Source organism: Podarcis filfolensis (genome assembly GCF_964270895.1).
Source record: "Podarcis filfolensis genome assembly, chromosome: 1".
NCBI classification, from domain to species: Eukaryota; Metazoa; Chordata; class Lepidosauria; order Squamata; family Lacertidae; genus Podarcis; species Podarcis filfolensis.
The window spans coordinates 55,214,384-55,234,898 of NC_139604.1; the positions used below are offsets into that span (position 1 = coordinate 55,214,384).

At 40.9% G+C, this 20,515-nt stretch overlaps 1 protein-coding gene across 1 annotated transcript in view; it reads left to right on the plus strand.

The window, feature by feature from the left end:
* The first annotated feature begins 468 nt into the window (after positions 1 to 468).
* The window catches only part of ZDHHC5 (zDHHC palmitoyltransferase 5), a 42,871-nt gene continuing 22,824 nt past the window's right edge, over positions 469 to 20,515 (plus strand). The window contains exons 1-2 of the mRNA XM_083621251.1: positions 469 to 687; positions 11,246 to 12,648. Of these exons, the coding sequence (XP_083477377.1) occupies positions 12,545 to 12,648 (104 nt within the window). The 5' untranslated portion in view covers positions 469 to 687; positions 11,246 to 12,544. The remainder of the gene's footprint in view (positions 688 to 11,245; positions 12,649 to 20,515) is intronic.

The window sequence follows — 20,515 nt, forward strand, 5'->3', positions numbered from 1 at the left end:
ATGATCCACTACAAACTGCAACAGAGATTTTAATCAGCAATTCCGTGTTAAATCAATGACACCACTAGATCGTCACCTTATATGAAGTCTAATAGACGACTGGATATCAGGTTTGTCAATCTCAGCCTCAGCGTGCCAATAAGGTGCTTGGAAGTGGGACGTCAAGAAATAATCTGCATACGGGAGGACGATTCACGCATGCTCGCCCTATACTTTCGTCCCTACCCCTCCCAGTTCTTTCGTAAGGTGGTCCTGGTCCTCTCGGGTACCACGAGACGGCGCATGCGTGTGGAAATGCCGCTGTTGCTATTGCTGCTGCTCCTCTCTTCCCTCAAATCACGATTTGTAGACGCGCGGCTCCTCCCCTTTTACGCAAACGAATCCTTTCCTTCATTCAGCCTATCGCTTCCCGCGCATGCCCGCGAGAGCGCGAGCGAAGGAAGGCGAAGGCTGGGTGTACTGGGGAGCGAGTGCGCACGCGCGCGTGGGGGAGCGCGGGCGAGCAGCAACCTGACCAACCGGCGAGCCGCGTCGCGAGCCCGGACGGCTTTGAGAGCGCGCGTGCGCGCCCCGCGCCCCTTGCTTGGTGCTTCTCCTCACTGCTTGGGCCGAGCGAGCGAGTTCCTCGCCTCACAGGGCGGGAGCCAGGCGCGGCGGCGGCGGCACCAGCGGGAACGTTTTTGGCGGGTGAGTTGCCAGGCGAGGCGGGCCGGGGGGTGACGGTAGCGAGGGCACGGGAGGGAGAGGCTTACCTCCACCTAAGGGCGAGGCGGGCGTGGAGAGGGACTCCCTCAGCAACGGCTCGGCGGGGCCTAACGTCTCCCTGCCCTTCCTCGGGGTAGTGAAGAGTGAGGGAGTAGAGAAGGAAGTAGCCGCGTCGCGTGCTTCCCCCTCGCTTGCCTTACCTCCCCAGCCCACCCTTTTCCTGCCGTGGGCTGGCCGAGAGTGTAACTTCCACCCCACCTACGTCCCCTCAGGGCCCTTCCCGCGTAGGTGGCCCCAGCCGCACCCCCGCTCTCTCTTTGTGACAGCTACTGTTACTTTCGCTTTTAGAGGGTTGCGAAGTGTTTTTCTTTTGAGTTCCGTGCCGGTAGCAGCTTGTGTTGTCGGTAATACTCATGAGTGGATAAGTTCCTTTCCCGATAAGCTCCTTCTCTCTCTCTCTCCTCTCCCCCCCCCCCCACTTTCTGTTCTATAAAACCGTGGTCACTTGACAAGGTGGTGGCCTACTTAAGGCCGTTTGTTTTAAGGGTAACGTATCTACTAATAGGTTTGTAATTATAGTTTTGGGCCCGGCCTGTAGGTGTGTGGCGATAGCTGGAGTGAGGGGACCAAGTTGGAAATGTAGAAACGGGGCTTGTCTTCCATATTGTGTTGGGTGTGTAATCATAGCCTTGCAAAATGTAGATGGCATTACTTATTCTCCTGACGATAACGCTTTCCATAAGTAACCCTTTGAAAGATCTTGCTGAAAAGCAAAGATACTTACTTGTTAACTAGCTGATACTTTTATATTTTGTACATCATATTTCACTTCTTACCTTCACCAAGCCCTCCTCTCCTTTGCTTCTTACTTTGTGTTCATATGGTGGAAAAGTGAAGAAATTTAGTTTCTTCTCTAGGGATTATTCAGGAGAGCATGCCATCTGTATTTCTCACAAATGCTTCCTGGGCAGTTATATAGACCCCATGTTTTTACTTAAGGAAGACTGATTGAAAGTGTTAAGAAGACATCCCAGCATTTGCCTCTGCCCTGCTTTTCAGGAAGTAAACCTTTTTATCTCCTGTACACAAAGTCACCTTGGTAATGGATGGAGCAGGTCCTCCCTCATCTGTTAATGTTTGCTTGAAGAAGCACTTCAGGAATTGAAGTATCTTATGTTTTCCTTATTATCCTAACTCCTCAACAAGAATACCAGGCATGTACAATTTAAATGAATTTGAAGGCCACTTTTAGATATTAACTTAGATTGCATGGTAACATTAACTAGGAAATTTTTGGGGGGTACTATTCTAGCTTGTTGTTTTTCCTTTTAAGTCATTACCTGTTAATCCTTTTTCTTCCTGAACCCCTCTCTCTGTTAAGCCTCTTTCCTTCTGCACCTATACAGCATGCACAACTCCTTGATCAGTACATTCATTTATCAGTTGTTTCCTCCTTTATATTTCCATACTGATAATTCTCCCTGCAACCCCAACTGTTCCCCTCTGTTCTATATGGCATGTCACCTATACGGTATTCTGATGCCCACTGTTTTCTATGCTCTGTAACACCTAGGATTAATTACTGAAATGTATTATATGTGGGAATCTTTGAAGAATTAACTGCAGTTAGTTCTAGATATAGCCACCAGGGGCTGGGGCTAATCAGTAGAAACGCATCACACTGGTCTTCAGAAACTTACATTGGCTTCCAGTCCATTTCCAAGTACCATTCAAAGTGCTGCAGCTTATCTTTAAAGTCCTACAAGGCTTAGGACTCAAGTACCCAAAGGGCTGCCTGCTCTCATACCAACCTGTATGTGCATTAAGGTCCTCTTTGGAAACTTCACTCCAGGCACTTCTGTCATCTGAGTATAGCCTTCTTGGTAGTAGTGCCCATCTGTGGAATACCCAGAGAGACTCACATGGCATTGTTTTATTTCTGAAAATTTATTCTTTTTATATCCTACCTTTCTTCCACTATGGAACCCAAGGCGATGTACATGTGGTTCACAGAGAGTTATTGGGCTTTCAGCTTTGCTTCCATGGTGTGTTTGTGTGAAATCAACACCCATGTCTGAAGGTGGGGCCAGTGTGATTCACATGTGATAGAGGCTTTGATTAGGTAAAAGTTACACTACATCATATCTCAATCTTGATAAAGTTTAACTAATTAGTGAGTATACTGTGGTAATGTCTCCATTCCTTAAATGTATTTTATCATGAAAAGTATAAATCACAGTAATGAATCATAGCTGTATATGTGTTTCCCGTTCTTTCCAGTTGTTTGGAAAACCTGGTTCACTTAGAAGAGACAGTATATAGTGATAAGCTGATCTTATTCAAGAAAACGTATCCTGTACTGTATGATGAGAACTTTGCCCTTCCCTGTAGATAATGAAGAGAAAAGAAGGTTCTAGCAACTATTCAGGCAAGGACACATATCAGAATATTTTAGAAATCCCTTCAAATGTGATTGGAAAAATCAAAGGAAAGCAGGAAATATTGAACCCGAATAGAATTGTAAAGCACTTTAAAGAATAAGTGTACGTTTTTAAGTTGAGTGTGGGTGCATTTCAGTTGGTTTCACATAAGTGCTTTTGATCCAGCAAAGAGAAAGCAAGCAGTTTTTGTTGATTTCACCTCTCCTGCCTCTGTGTCACCTTCTTCCCTCTTCTGACAGGTCTGCCAATTATCTGCAGCCTGTTTTCAGGGGCTGGGGGGATAATATGCAAATATAGCCCCCACACTTCCATTAGTAGAGGCATATGCTGGTTCAGAAGCTCTTTAGTGAGCTCAAGAGCACCAGCTTGAGTCTACCCAGCCAGCAAGCTTTAATTTAATATGAGCAGGGTGGATATTACTGCAAGACTGTGTGTCTTTATTGCACTGTACAACAACAACAACAAACTTTATTAAGGTCGCAGACCAGCATAAGATACAAACACGTGAATAAAATAAAGCACATAAATCTTAAAGAGGAGAGGGGTAAAAGCAAATAGTTAAAAGTGGTTGTAACTCACATAAATTTAAAGCAGAAAGAGAGAAAAGACAAACGGTTAAAAGTGACTATAAGGGAGGGAACGTGAAGCAGCACAGGTCTTGCATTATGGGCCTTCTGTTTAGGCCTGGTTTGTGAGACAAAACGTCCTTTGACATATGTCCATCAGGGCAGTGCAAAATCTAGCAACTGAGTATGTGACATTGCACTGTATATATTTTGCAAGCTATTCTTTTTGCTATACAGTGGAACCTTGTGTTATGTACCGCCCACCTTATGAATGCTTCGGGTTATGAGCTCCGCTAACCCAGAAGTAGGTCTCCTGGTTGGGAACTTTGTCCTGGGATGCGAGCGGAAGTAGCGCAGCAGCAGTGGGAGGCACCATTAGCAAAAGCGCACCTCATGTTAAGAACGGTTTCGGGTTACAAACGGACCTCCTGAACGAAATAAGTTCATAACCGGAGGTACCACTGTAGAGGTAATGTCCTTAAAATCCCTATATAAGAATCATAGCACTTGTGACAGTTTGTGCATTTAAATATGGGAATATAGGAACCTGCAGACTGGGTAATATTGTCATTGCTGCTGTAATGTGTTTTCTACTTTATTCTGCCTTGGTCCAGCCTCCCACCCTGCAAAAAAGTCCATACTTACACGTAGAAGCAAGATCTGATGGTGACTGGTTACACTAGAGCTGTTTTTTTCTCAATGAGAATGAAATGCATATGTTTAGGTGTAAATATTCATATCTGAAAAAATGGTTCTTAATTTTACATAGAATATCTTCTTTTCACACAGTGAATCTGTTAGGGCAGGGACGTCCAACTCCCAACAGACTGCAATCTACTCACAGAATAAAAAACTGGCAGTGATCTACCGCTTTGTTGGGGAGGTTTCAGGTCAAAGTTGTTGAGCTTTTTTTTAGGGAGGAATGGAGGAGGAATGTCCCTTTTTTGGGGGGGTTCAGGTCAGAACCTCCTGGGGATCCACAATCAACCTGTTGGACATCCCTGTGTTAGGGCATTGATTTTGTTTGATGATGAACTGTAGAACTAGCATTCTTATGGCTAAATTAATATTAACCTAGTTGTTTAAGACGACAGGAAATTGACATTTTTAAAAACAACTATTCAAGCCAAACTTTTTTTAATATGATGGAAAACTGTTGACAATAATTTGAAGTTAGCTGTTTAAGAGACACTCCTCTTTAGGATCTGAATAAAGATATTCTTGGAACTTTGCAGCACTAGAGCTAAAAACTGGGCCTTATTTGGATAAACATCTTTAAACAGTTACTAGCTCTTGTGAGATTGTTTTTAGGAAGCTTCGCAGTTACATCTATATTGTGCAAAGTGGCTTGAGAAACAAAACAACAGCTTAATTTGTAAAGTGGCTTGAAGAAGTGGGCTTGTGTATCATATATGCCATTACTTCCTCTCCACCTATTATGATCATTATTTCCCACCTTTTACTCTGTCTGGGACTCAAGGCAGCTTACAGATAAAATAGAAAAAGCTAAAAACCCACTGCAGCATGTGGCACAGAATTGTATCCTTAGAATTCTAGTCTAGTAAGCCTTGGTGAATACAGATAGCATTACTGTATTTTTTGCTCCATAAGACGCACCTGACCATAAGATGCACCTAGTTTTTAGAGGAGGAAAGCAAGAAAAAAGCTCCCCATCCCAATTTGACAGAGCGCGTGAGGGAGGAAGATCCCCTTCTGTGCTGGCTCCTGGCTGCTCTCATGCAAGTCACAGAGCCCCTCAGATGGAGGGAACTCTAAAGAGTGTTCTAAAGCCCTCTTCCCCCGCCTCACCTCTCCCCACCCCCTCGCACAGGTGGGGGACGCTCACACGGGCGACGTGCCACTCTGGGAACCAAAGTCCCCAGCTCCGCCGCTGCCAGGGACCACACATTCGCTCCATAAGACGCACAGACATTCCCCTTTACTTTTTAGGAGGAAAAACATGCATCTTATGGAGCGAAAAATACGGTACTTTGAGGTGGTGAGTGAGATGCCAATAAGTTTTTGAAAAAAGAATATGGTATTGTTTCAGGAAGACTAATGCCTAATATAAACACTGTTGATAGTGTTCTAGAGTGAGGAAATTATGGGTTTTGGGAGCTGAAGAAATTGTAATCAGTAGTACAGCCTTTGTATATGTATGAATTGGAGGTGTAAAGAATAGTGGAGCTTGTGTAAGGAGGCAGATTGAAGGTACTGCTGTGATGGTTCACCTGAGACTATTGACGCTTTAATGAAAATGTAATGGATAAGGAATTGGGGGAAGTTGGGGGGGGGAATGGGTGAATTTCAAAACTGGCTGCCTTGACTAAGGGTTTGGAGTTAAGTTCAGTGAGGTGAAAAAACAGTATGGGTAAGTAAGTAATGGTGGCCTGAGTAATGGTGTCTGGGGAAAGGTGGGGAAAATCACGAAACAGATTCTTCTAAAAGGAAGCTTAGGTGGATAAGAGACAACCAGAAAGGCTATAGAAGGTAATATTTGAACATGAAGAAAATAATACCAGGGAACACTTTAGAGAGTCATTTTACTTATACTGTATTGGTAACCTTGGTAAATCGGGAAGCATGGTGGCTGAATGAACGGGCTTCAGGGTGAAAATCAGCAATACAGTCATACCTCGGGTTACAGCCACTTCAGGTTCCGTTTTTTTGGGTTGCGGACCGCCAAAACCCGGAAGTACCGGAACGGGTTACTTCCGGGTTTCGACGGTTGCGCATGCACAGAAGTGCTAAATCACGCTTTGCACATGCGCAGAAACACCGAACCACAATCCACGCGTGCGCAGACGCGGATTGCGAACGTGCATCCCGCACGGATCACATTCACAACCCAAGCGTCCACTGTACATGTTCATTATTTAACTATAGGAAGATGATAATGTGTGAAAAGTGTGAGGGCTGATAATTCAAGTCAGAAAATTTTTTTTAAGAAGGAAGAGTGAATAAAGAGGTTAATATCAGATGTGCTGGAAATGAGGTATCTGAGTCACATTGGAAGAAGAGATTGCAGAAAATTAAAACTGAACACCAAGTATTTTTTTCTAATTTGATATAACATAAATAACAGAATAAGCAGTTTGCTGAGGATGGTTCAGGTAATGCTGCAGCATGAAACTCCATTGACAAGCTCTAACCTGAATTAGAATTCTTATTCTGTATGCCAGCAAACAACATAGTACTCATTGAGTTTTCATTATTATATACAGTTGAAATTTAGGGCAATTGTTTGAAATAGCAAGTGTTGATTTGGATTGAGTCTTGTGGTAAGAGTAGTGGTGTGCTGGAGGAAGGGTACAGGGAGATGATTTTTGCCAATACCCTCTTCCCTATGTACCCCCTAAAAAGCTGATATAGGGCACTGGGGTACTTTTCAAAACAGTATGATAGGTCACCCCGGGGGGCTGTAGGGAGGCATATGCCCTTCCCTCTAGCAGGATGTTGTTGAAACTGTACAATTTATGGAGGTGCAAATCTGCATATAAGCGGTTGTAATTTGAGCATGGGGGGGGGGGGGAACGGGCATCTTGAAAGGAAAATATTGCGACTGGTATTTTTCTAGAGAGAAATGCATTTATTTGACCTGTGCCTGGGAAAAGATGGACCTATACTGAAGATAATGGAGCAAACAAATAGATTTGCTGCTTTTAAAATGATTCTGGAAGTAGATTGTCTAGCTGAGATAGTGATGTGGGTGTAACATTTTCCAGTGCTTTATTTCTCCATAGAAACTTTTCACTTTCATAAGTTTGTTAATAATACTGAATGCATGCCAGTTACTAATAAATATTTTAAAACCTTGGCAATGTTTTTGGCTTTTTCCTCTAAATACAAATAAAATAAATATTCTAATTTAAATCACTTAAGGCACCACAAATTATCTCATGCAATTTACTCTATAATTTGTATCGAAATTCCCTCCAGAAATTTTCCAGAAACCCCACATCACTGGTTGACAATGACAGCTAAATTACTGCTGTTACATGCAAGAGTTAAATCATGGTTAGTTTTCAGGATTGCTTCCAATCTTAGTTCTGTTCATAGTAAGTTCTGTTGAAATTAATTGATGTGATTAACTTAGATCCATTAATTTCAATGTGCCTTGACTAGCATCAGTTTCTGAATTCTTAACCACTTTCTTTTCAAGTGGCATATAAGTAGAAAATGTAGGAACATAAATGCTTGTTGTTTTCACTCAGTTGCTGGTGGGCAAAGCAACAAAAGCTTTTTGGGGGACCATAGGTCTGTCAGATAACATTTCTGGTTTAAAAAAAACCCACACATTTTGCCATGCAACAATTAGTCATACAACCAATAAAATGAGGCAACTATTGAATTATCCAAAGCAGTCCTCAGGATCTAATAGAAGATGTAAGTGCTGTCCGGTTGGTTGGTATGCGTCTGTCTTTGCAGACAATAGGAGACAATTTGAGGGTTAAACTGTTGGAAGGTTACAGCGCTTGTTGTGATTGTAGAGACTGATACGGGACAGGCATGGTTGTTGCAGCTGGGGCAGATTGTTCTGCTGCTGCAGATGCATCTTGGTGTTTCTTCTCTCTGCACTCTCTGCAGTAGTCATTCCTCCTCTGGTCACTTCTAGAAATGCTGTCAGTCTGCTTGGAAATAATTGAACAAATGCTATCAGATTTATTTTTAATTTAATTTAGCATGTGAGTGTGGGAAATTTCCCAGAAAGGCCAACATTTCACTATATTTCTTTGTGTGTGTGTAGAGTGCAGCAGTTCTACCAAATTAGAAATTCAGTGTCATGTTCTTCCTTGCCATGCATAGCAATCCCCCTCTCCTCCAGGGTTTTCCCTGATCCTCCCAGAGTCAATTACTTTTAGCATGTGTATGGGGTGGGGGAAGCCCCATTGCACAGAGAAACAGAAGAGGGCCTTCTCGGTAGTGATGCCCGCTCTGTGGAACGCCCTCCCATCAGATGTCAAAGAAATAAACAACTATCTCACGTTTAGAAGACATCTGAAGGCAGCCCTGTTTAGAGAAGTTTTTAATGATTGATGTCTTACTGTATTTTATATCTTTTGTTGGAAGCCGCCCAGAGTGGCTGGGGAAACCCAGCCAGATGGGCGGGGTATAAATACATTATTATTATTATTATTATTATTATTATTATTATTATTATTATTAGTCTTTGCACAGGACTTCCACTGAGGGGACCCATTAGTTTAATCCCACCCTTTGAATCTGTTAAAAGGAAGATGGTAAGACACAGAAGTGGTAAGACACAGAAGTATCAGATCCCACCAGGAAGCCTGGAAGTTATTTAAAGCTATGTAGAAGGTCAAATAAAATTCATGTCACTGCTCAAAAAAGATGCAAATAAGACAAAGGGGGATCAGCATGGTTAAACAGCAGTGGAGGATGGTTTCCATAAGTAAATAGTCTTAGTATAGTTACTGTCTGCAAGTCTTGTCTGTCCTCTCTCACTGCCTGCTCTGGAATTTCCATTAGCACCATTTCTTACCCCTTTGCTCCAGAGAGCCCAAATGGCTACATTCTGGATGTACAGTTAAATTATATACAGATTCATTGCCTTTCCCCCCTTATGTTCTTCCTTTCTCTAGTTCCTTTGTCCTCTGTATTTCGACTCCCTTTTTTATTGGAGATGGGTAACTTTGAACTTGAGGTATTGTAAAAAAATTCTGTACATATTCATTTATTGTACTGTCCTGCAGGGTTCTGTGATATTCTAGTGGGACCATCACATTTAATATAGTTACTCCTAGACATTGAGTACCACACCTTCTTGCTATGTTTCTATTGGCCTTGGAATTTTTTGTCTGGTCCAGTTAAAATAACTCAGCCTATAGTTGGCCCTAGGCCCTAGGGAATAGCTCTTTCGTGAAATTTTATTTGGATTTGGGTAGTCAAAGTATACAGACCTCCTACTGTATTTCTAGGGACCTGACTCATCCTGTAATCTCAAACAATAGTCTTATTCTACTCTGATCATTGATGTTTCTTTTTCAAAAGTTGTTCTGAGAGACAGTACTATCATACTTAGTAAATAATTAGAAAAGTGGGTTTTAAGGTTCTGAAACGTCTTTGTTAAATGATTTAATCCCACAGTTCCCTGTATCATGTCAATTAGTTCACTCTTCAGGTGTCTCATTTCTCATACGAGTTTTTCATTACTACTGATCACACCTCCCTTCTTTGTGGGATGTTCTTGTTGATAGGTAGCAAAGAAGCTAAACTGTGACTGCAGTTTGGGGGAAGGGTTGCTATGGCAGCTGGGTGTTGTCTGTTCACCAGGCTGTTTCTCTTTTCCAGTCTCCTCAGGGCAAGTTGGTTCTACAGGAATCCATGTGATGACATTTGGATGATGGAGGGGCCACAATGGGAGCAGGATGGGTGGAATCCCCAAGCTTCTTTCTTCTCCCCTTCCTTCAGGGCAAGGTGTTTTTCCAGATACCCCTGCAGAAAAATAGCATGAAGTTAAAAAGAAAAAAGCACAGATTTTCCCTTCACCACACTTTTTAGAAGCCGCCCCCCCCCCCCCCCGCATATTGTTATAAACTGCTCAGTTATCAACTGGGCTTGCAACCAGTACAGAACCCTTTGGTATTATATAGTGGGGTAAGGAAAGGCTTGGGGGACTCAGCAATAATCTCCCTGAAACCCCACCCCATGGCGGGGGGGGGGGGAGCAACACTGACCAGCATTCCAAAGCTCCTGATCCAGGCTGGCTGCTGAACAGGAGTTATTTTATTAGTTGGGGATGCACAACAGCATTATGAGCTGGAAAACACTACAAGGTTCCTGCTTGTAGGAATCTATTTGTTAAACCTACAAGGGAAAGAGAGGGCTATTAATCATCTTGCAAGCAACATCCAGAAGGCAGTTCAGAAGGAAAGAGAGAGAATCTGACCAATGGGAAATACAGTCAAAGGGGATGTGCATAGCTGGGGAGAGGCTTAAAGGATTGATGGGCAAAGTAACAGATCTGAAAGTTAGGTTCTGCAAATCTATTTTAAGGATAAAAACTTTATAATAGTAAAGAGTCTGCCTTTTAAGATACGAGCCATGAAATATTTGACCCTGACATTTTGAGAAACAATCACCTAATTCTAGTAGAACAAAGAGTTAGCTGCCTTACACTTTCTTTTGAAGTGTAGTAATTTTGTAAATCTGCCTTTTTAAAAGAGTGGAGTCCTGGCTCTGAATATGCTGAAAATAAAGGTAAGCCACCGGGTTTTGGGTTTCAGTTTTATTAACATTAATAGATAATTTTAGATAATCCCAAAATCCGGAATGAGTTAATGGATGTTTGAAGCTCCCCGAGTGCAAAATATGTCCTGATGTGTGTCCTAAATATAACATGTCTCACAAGTTTTACAGATGTGGAAACTGAGTCACATAAGACTGTTACCCATAATTATAGGTTCTCATATGGGAAAAGTGCTTTGGCTCTTAACTCTCAGATCTGTACTAAGGATCAGTACTGCATTGCACTTTCTCTTGAATGCTTAACCTTATTTTTATCTCTTCTAGGTACAAGAAGCTCAAGATGACAAGTTGGCAAAATGATTTAAAGACTTTTAAAGCTAATATGAATGAATAAGGATTAATTTTATTTGTGTGAAGGGGGCGTGAGAATGCAACAGTTTGGAGCAGACAAAGTGCTCTAGGACATGGGTGTGGAGGTCCCAGGCATCTTTTCTTTTTACTGTCAGTTACATTTTGGATTTTTAGGAAAACATTTGAAAACTCAGTCTCTAACTGGGTCTACTCCAGACACAACTGATCCATAATTAATGAAGCAATCTCAAACTTAATTTTCAATTTTTACCAGTAAAACTGGACTTGTTGAAGGATTTTTGGTGTTGTACACAAGGGAACAAATAAGGAGACTAAAACGCAAGACCAGCCTTGCAGTGTGCCCCCTACTCCCCCTTGAAAGAAAAGGATTTTCAGCTCAACCTTGCACCAGCTGTTACCCGGATTTAGTAGTCAAGAGAGAAATAAACAAAATTAAACAACGAATGCCAGACAACCCTAGTTCCTGGTGAAATCAGGGGAGAGTGCTCCTACTTTAAAAGAAGAGAACATTTGCGGCACGAGGTGGGGGGCAGAGAATGATGTGCACAAGCATGGCAGATTTGCTAACACAATAACCTTCCGCTGAGCAACAACAAACAGATTAAAAAGGAGAAACTTGTTCCAGAGTCTACATTGCAAAATTACCATGTGTTTTCTGAAACAAAAATAATAACAAAGCAAACCATCAAAACCTAGTATATACTTTGTGTCTTTCATTGATCACCTTCCTTGGAGTGCTTATTTGGCTCATCCTGCACTCTTGCACTAAAACGTCTAGCCCAATTCTGATACTTCATTTGCTGCATTTTTCAACTCTGTCACCTCAGAAGAGGATCATCTCTACTCTACTCTAGGAAGCGCACATTTTTACAGGGCTTTCCTGGTACAGGAACCTGCGCAATTTCTTGAACCACTAGAATTTTCAATTGGAGTACAAGCTCTCATTTTATATTTTTAATTTTCCTTGCCCCACAAGAATCTTGGGACTACATATAGAATTCCCATTGTTGTCTTCTGTGACACTTACTTTGGTTGTGCATACTACTATTCATTTTCATCTGGATCATACTGACTCATAAATCTGATCTGACTCGTAACAGCTAACTACAAGAACTTGAATACAGATTTAAAAGTCTCTCCTTTGCACAGTTGCTTTTCTTTTTGAAGGTCCCTCCTGCATTTTCTTGTCCTTTCTGACTCCAGTTGGGCCTAGGCTATGCTGCAGGGCGGATCATCGATCAGAGCTCCAACATGCCAGCAGCATCTGGAAAGAGATTCAAACCCAGCAAGTATGTCCCTGTATCAGCGGCTGCAATCTTCCTAGTAGGATCCACCACACTCTTCTTTGCTTTTACGTGAGTCAAGAAAATATATAGTATTTGGGGAAGGGGGGCATGGATAGACTGGGTTGGCAGTTTTGCATGTAAGTCTAGAGGCTGTTTAGAAAATCTAGTACTCCTGGATAGAAAAAACCAGCCGTGTACTCATTTTTGTTATGCTGACTTTACAGAAATGGTAATCTGAATCAGGGCACTCAGAACCCACTGATTTGATGACTAATTTTGTTTAGTTTTGTTGAACTTTGCAGTCATGTTTATGGGCATATTAAATATAAGTTTAAGGGGAAAGGTATTGGTTGTATATGCACTTGCTTTTGCTCCTACAATACTGTATAGGTATGTGGAAACAAACCAGGAAGCCAAAGTTAAGCATAGTTTCCCTTTATGTGTGAAGTGAAGTTGGCTTTAGATTCTGGAAGAGGACTGCCAGAGAAGCCATAGTTTTCAGTTAGCAAAGAACCACCATGTGAGTGTATAATACTCGGGCATATCCTGTCTTACTAAGGCAGGATTTGTTTGTGCAAACCAGGCCACCACATCTTGCTCACTTGCAATGGCCAAGGTTACACTTCAGTTTTTCTCTGGTGGAAGAGAGCCATTCCTACAGCTTTTATTATAGGGACCTCTTGGAAAGAAATGTAAGTGGAACCTAGATTAAAATGCACATCCAGTAGATAAAATAATGTTTCACTGTGCTGGGAAGTGTGAGAGCTTTGTTTGGGCACAAGCACTGAGGTTACTGTATATATTGGGGTTCACGATTCTACCTGTAATGCAGAGGAGTGATGTTTTTTGCCATGGTGAATAAGGGAAGATTTATCTGCCAGATAAAAAGGGAAAGCTTGCTCAGCATTGGGAGGCTTATTTGTAGTCAAAATAATCAGATATGTTGACTGTATAGAGTAATATCTGTTAAGCATAACTTAATTGAAGGCTGTGAGACCATTAAAATAGCCTAAATAACTTGTCTGGTTGTTATTTGTTTTATTTAACATATTTATATGCTGCTTAATTACCAGAGTCTAAATGGTGTATTTAAAAATCATACAGTGAGTAAAATCAATTACAATTAATTATAAAAACTGAAAGCCTCCTTACCTTCAAAGTTGTCAGTTGTGTTTCAGAATCTGTTGCTGTGAAAAATGTCCACTGACATTTATAAAAGAGAATTGCAATAGGCAATCTGAGATTGTGAATGGCATACTACAAAAACATCAGTTTCTGTTGAACAGAATGCTTGTCATACAAGGAGTTTGGATACTTGGGCAGGAAAATAAGCCACAGGTGGGATTGTCTCATGAGCTGTTATCCTGGTTTACCATTGAGGTTGTTATTGGTCTTCATGTTAAATAATTGCAGTGATGTGTATGAAAAAATGGCTAAATTGTGCACACTTGAAGGGATAATTTTATGCAATACAGTGGTACCTCGGGTTACATACGCTTCAGGTTACAGACTCCGCTAACCCAGAAATAGTGCTTCAGGTTAAGAACTTTGCTTCAGGATGAGAACAGAAATAGTGCTCCAGCGGCGCGGCGGCAGCAGGAGGCCCCATTAGCTAAAGTGGTGCTTCAGGTTAAGAACAGTTTCAGGTTAAGTACAGACCTCCGGAACGAATTAAGTACTTAACCGAAGGTCCCACTGTATATGATTCAAATACTTTTTAAAACATTTGCACACACACAGTGATATAGTTTTCCATGATAGTTTTTTGTGAAGTCAAGTTGAACTAAGTAATGTACAGGACGAGAAGAGTGGTTTGTGCACAGAAGTTTTTGGTCATACAAAATATGATTGTTTAAAGTGCTGCATAGCAGAAAGTTTAAGTTTGCTAGCACATAGCCTCTGGATAAATAAATATACCACTTTTTCACCAGGTAGTATAATAAGTAATGCTTAAGGAAGAGGCTATCTTAGAATAATAGAACTGTAAAGTTGGGACCACATGAGTTATCTCGTCCAACTCCCTGCAATGCAGAAATCTTTTGCCCAGCATGGGGTTCAAACCAACAACTCTGAGATGAAGAGTTTCATGTTCTACCAACAGAGCTATCTCAGCAGCTCATAACTTTGGTGATATACCACAACTGTTAGCAGACCTTGTCTGAAATGTATATATCACTTCCATGTGATGTGCTTGAATTCTATTAGTGGAATCCTTTAAGTTACTCCTTTTATTTAATACATAATCAGTGAACTTAGTAACAGGAAAGCAATTTTTGATGGCATTTATGGGGCTAGTTGTTGTAACAGGTATTTATTTTCAGATCCACAGAAGGTACTCATAAAAAGTAGTACAGCATTTAAACTTTTCCCCCACCATAAGTATACTATAGAAGCATTCTGCAGAGAGCTACAATTGTATTTACTGGATGTTCCTACGCTTTATAAGCTAGAAATATGTATACATATATATGGCTTGTTCAGAATGAAAATTCAGTCAGTTAATTCTAGATTAGTTGAAGTTGGCTAGCCTACTTTATAACATTTTAAAATTGAATCATAACTATCCTTCTCTTCAAGAAGGATTGAAGCCCTCCTGACATTTAAGTTTTATTCAGAGTCATTTGGGGTGGGAGCCATGGATTTAATGTAATTCTCTCCATGCTCCATGGCATTTCTGAACATCACCTCTATTTCTGAGGGCTGCTTCTGTCTCATAATTGAAAGTTTCACAAGCAACATAGTTGTACTCCTGATGTTTGAAGACCTGTTAACATGTAGTGTCTGAAGCATACTTTAAAAAATACTTCCCAACATGTACCTGAGATGGGCATGTAGCATTTTCACATTGTTGTAGGAATAGGGGTACGAGTTTAATAGTTTCTTTCAAAAGTGATACAGGGTGTTACTGAAGTATAAAGATAACTTTAACTCCCGCATCTGCATCACTTATTTTCTCATTTGACTGACTTAAGCTGATTCTGTACTTATTCCATTGAAGCCTTGTGTCTGAGATGATACAAAAGTTCAAATTAATTATGACATAAGCTTTTGTTGTCTACTGTCAACTTCATCACCAGTGTTAGGAACTTAGATGTATAAGCTAACCTTATATATCTTAAACCAAGATGCCATGGGTGTGTGTTTGAAGAAATAATAATAAAAATAATAGCTATTATTTCTATACTGCTTTATATTTTAAAGAAAAAAGCTCAAAGTGGTTTACAACACATTAAAACATTGAGTAAAGCTATTCTGAATAAAACAAATTCAAGCCTCATGGAAAATATTTCAGATCCTTCTGTAAGTGACATTTTGCTTTCCCCATATTTATATATCCACTTAATTTTTATAGCTGCCCCATAGCAGAAGTGCTCTTGGAAGTCAGTGTGGTGTAGTGGTTAGAGTGTCAGACTAGGACCTGGGAGATCAGGGTTCAAATTCCCACTCAGTCATGAAGCTCACTGGATGACCTTGGACCAGTCACAGCCTCTTTGTTTAACCTACCTTACAGAGTTGTTGTAGGGATTAACTGAGGAGGAGGGTGAACCATGTACTCCTTGGAGAAAAGGATAGGATGTAAATGCAATAAATAAGTTCTTCTGCTTACCTGCTTAAGAAAGCTGGAGGGCCCAGACAGATGGAGATATTAGTCGCCAACCTGGCATCCAGAGATCTCCACATGGTAATAATTCAACCTGCGCCAGTCGCAAAACGCGCCTGGCACCTGTAGGGTTTTGAACACTGTAATTAATAAATAAATAGTAATTAATAATACATTGATGATGATTAGTATGAGCCGGCATGTCAGCAGTGGTCATTCGACTGTGCTACACGGTTTCCCATTCACAATATGATGCAGTTCTGCTATGCTGTGATGAGGGCAGAACTATTGTTTGGCTCCTGTAGTGTTCATTTAGCTGAGCTCCTCAGCAGCACACACATATAATTTAGCTTTCTTTCACTAATTTATTTGCTGCTTGTAGCAGACATGCTTAACCTTGCAGGTTACTAGATGCAAGATTCTTGAATGTGTGCTTTAAATCTTCTTTTTGACTAAAAAAATTGGAGCAAATATCTCAGTCCAGTTCCAGTTGTTGATTAAAAGAGAGCCTTCTAGGTCTGAAGATGTGACTCAGTATATTTGGCAGGCAGTAATAGCTGAGCTTCCAATAAGCCTGTTATCTACAGTGAAAAACATGATTCAACAGATCTTGGGGGTGTCTACATTCAAGAGTACTTGAAGTTGTTTTTCATGATTATTTGGTAAGCAGTTGCATGAACCCTCCCACAACTATGATCTTATAGACTTCTGTGTTGTATGCTACGAATTTCTCAATCGCCTCGCCTTTCATTTAGTTTGGGATATGGCCCTGAGAATCTGAGCAGTAAATGTATAGTATTGTAAATGCTGATTACTCTTTTTGCAGAGTGACAGCAGGAAAAAAATCTTGTTTTTCTAGTAGGCTTATTTTGCTGTCTTAAGAATATCTTACCTTGTAACATTATTCATTAGCAAAATATACAGAGATTGATTGTCACATTCAAGCTTGTTAACCATGCAGGCATTCTCTTGACCCTGGTGTACTTTTCTTGATCTCTAGGATACATTCTAGCTGAACTTCTAATTTATAATTTAAAACAACATTTAAACATTTTGGGTAGATATGACCTCCTTGACTTTGCCTTTCAACTTCCTTTTTTAACTTCCTTTTTCTGGGAAGTTTCCTCTTTTTGAAGTCACATGTGACTGGGTTCAGGGGTTGTTGTTTCTTGTGTTTGTTTGTTTGTTTGTTTTTGCAATTGTCTGTTCACATACATTGAATCTGATAGTATTATGACCACAGTTCTCAACTGATTCAACTACACTTGCACCAGGTCCTGGGGGCCACTCAAGATTAAGTCCCCAGGGTCATCACTCCTCTGTTCAGTTCCATTACCTGTTGTTCTAAGGCAGAGTCATTTTGAGTATCTAGAAACAAATATGCACTTAGTCCATGTGAGGATAATGGTAGTCACCTATTACTGCAGCATTTCCTCTATTAGATGCCTCCTTGATTTAATTCTCCATTGATTTCTCATTCTCCTTTTCAAGATCATTGAGCATTTTGGTCAGGGGGAGCAACAGCATTTCTCTAGTGCTAAATTACCTTTTGAGCCTCGATATCACTACCCACAACAACTCTAAGGAAGAATCTGTGCCTTTGGGAATTTCCAGCTTATTGGACTCCATGTCCTCTTTGGCATACAGAGTGACACCACCTCAGTATGCCCCATCCTGTCCTTCCTATAGGGTTTGTATCTAGAGATAACTGTGTGCATTGGTTCTGTCCATTCTACCAGGTTTCTGTTATGCCTACTGTTATGTCTTAAGCTTTAATCCTAGAATAATAGGCAGGTAGGATTTTAGAATGTAAAATTTTAGAAGGGAAGTTTGAACCAGCCTATCGGGTGTGGCTCTGTCTGTGCTTGCCTGCTTGACCCTCCCAGACCCCAGGCTATATATCCTTTATTCACACCCTAGGTCACACCTGATAGGCTGGTTTAAACTTCCCTTCTGAAGCCAGATTGGACGGCTCTAACAGCCAATCAGATTACTACATTCTAAAATCATACCCGCCTGTTATTCTAGGATTAAAACTCCAGACATAACACCTACTATTACTGTATTTTCCTCAAAGTCCAAGTAGTCCAGCTCATCCATCTTGACTCGAGTCTTCTAGCATATAAACACCTAAATTTTGTTGGTTGTATCCAACCTACTTTTAAGTAAATGGCTCTCTTTGCTGTCCTCAGATATTATTCAGAGTGGTGGGGGAATCCCTAGAACTGATTAAGAGGGCACCAGATGAGAGGAAAGGGAAGAAAGTCCCAACGCACAAGCAGAAATCCTTGCACTAATGGGACACTTACTCAGTTGTATGCAACATAGCATTAAGTGACTGTCTTTGTCATTTTTCATTTTAGTCTATGGTGCTTTCGTCTTTCTGAACTTCTGTCATGTGCCTCTGCACTGCCAGTACCCATTTAAACAATCATACCCCTTACGCCTTAGTGGGAAGATTTGCTTCCGTTGGCTTCACCCCCTGCAATCAGTTTAAAAACTGCTGTGACACATTTTTTATTTTAAGCATCAGCAGTCAGGTTCCATCCTTTTTCAAGTGGAGCTTGACCCTTTTGTACAGGCTCAGCTTGTCCTAAAACATTCCCTAGTGCCTGAAAAACCCAAATCCTTCCTCCTGACACCACCATCTCATCCACTCATTGATACCGCAAAGCTGTGCCTGTCTAGCTGGCTCTGTGTGTGAAACTGGTAGGATTTCAGAGAAAGCTATCTTGAAAGTCCTGGTTCTCATCATCCTACCTCACAACCTAAATTTCACTTCCAGGGCTTCCTAAATACATTTTCTCACCTATTAGTGCAAGCACAACTACTGACTCTTCTCTCATACCCCCAAGTATTTTACTTTTTTCTCTATCATTCAGACCTGTTTTTTCCTTTAATTCTTTCCCGCTCTCCTTCATATTTTTCACTAACATTTTGCTTTTATTCAGTTTAAAGCCTGCCATTTCTTCAATATTTTTAAATTTTTCTTCTAAAACCTTTGGGGTGGACTCCAATGGTTCTTCTAGTGATAACACCGCATCATCTGCAAAAGCTTTTAATTTATAGGATCGTTGCCCCACTGCAATTCCTTTAATCTCCTGATTACTTCTTATTCTTTGCACCAAGACTTCTAAGGCCAATATAAACAATAATGGTGATAGCGGACAGCCCTGTCTTGTGGTAGGAATATTACCCACAATTAACCTTCCAAAATGCAAGGGTACAAACTAAACTCTTACTGAGTATGCTAAGGTGCAGGTGTTTGCAGCTCGCTCTAACATTTGGGACTAAATATTTGCTGTTTGGAAAATGTTGCTACAAATACTTTTACACTTCATAGACTGAATGATACAATTCTATGTAATGTATAATGCTGTTCATATTTTTAAAGTAGTAAAGTAGTTTAGATTTTTTGTTTTTTTACTTGATAGTTTCAGTTCCGCTCCCCCACCTGCAAATTTCAGGTTTTTCCAGGAATCCCACTTTTATTCCCACCCTACCCCCTTTGTTTAAATGTTTTGGAAGCTTATTAAAAATACACTTACTACAGGGCATTTTGAGTTTCTTCTAGAGCCTCTGAGGGGCCTCTCATACATTATTTCATGTCTATATATTCAAAATATTTATATACCACTCTTCTGATGGAAAACTGCCCAGAGTGGCTTACAAATCAATTGTTCTCCAGTGTACAGTCTAAAAAGCCATAACAGAAGAGGGAAGATGATGTAGAGGGGAGACGAAAACAAGCAGTCTCAGTCACCACATTCTTAAGTTACAAAATTCTTACATCATCTTGCATGAAAATGGGTTGCTCAGGTGTGGGGTTTTTTTGTGGGGGGAGGGGGTTAAGGCCTTGGTGGCCTCTGAGAAAAATCCCTGGCAACCAACCTTTCTGAAACTGTCCATAATGTAGCTGGAAGCTGCAGTTTGATACAGGGTGGATTGTTTGCCTTCTGGGATTTAACTGGAAGCTGCCAGCTTCTTAGCACTCCTATTGCAGCAGGTAGGTTTTGGAGGTCCAGTAGTAGTAGTAGTAGTAGTAGTAGTAATAATAATAATAATAATAATAATAATAATAATAATAATAATAATAATAATAATGAATTTATACCCCGCCCATCTGGCTGGGTTTTCCCAGCCACTCTGGGTGGCTTCCAATATTAAAAATACAATAAAACATCAGACATTAAAAGCTTCCCTAAGCAAGGCTGCCTTCAGATGTCTTCTAAAAGTCAGATAGTTGTTTATTTCCTTGACATCTAATGGGAGGGCGTTCCACAGGGCGGGCACCACCACCGAGAAGGCCTTCTGCCTGGTTCCCTGTAACCTCAC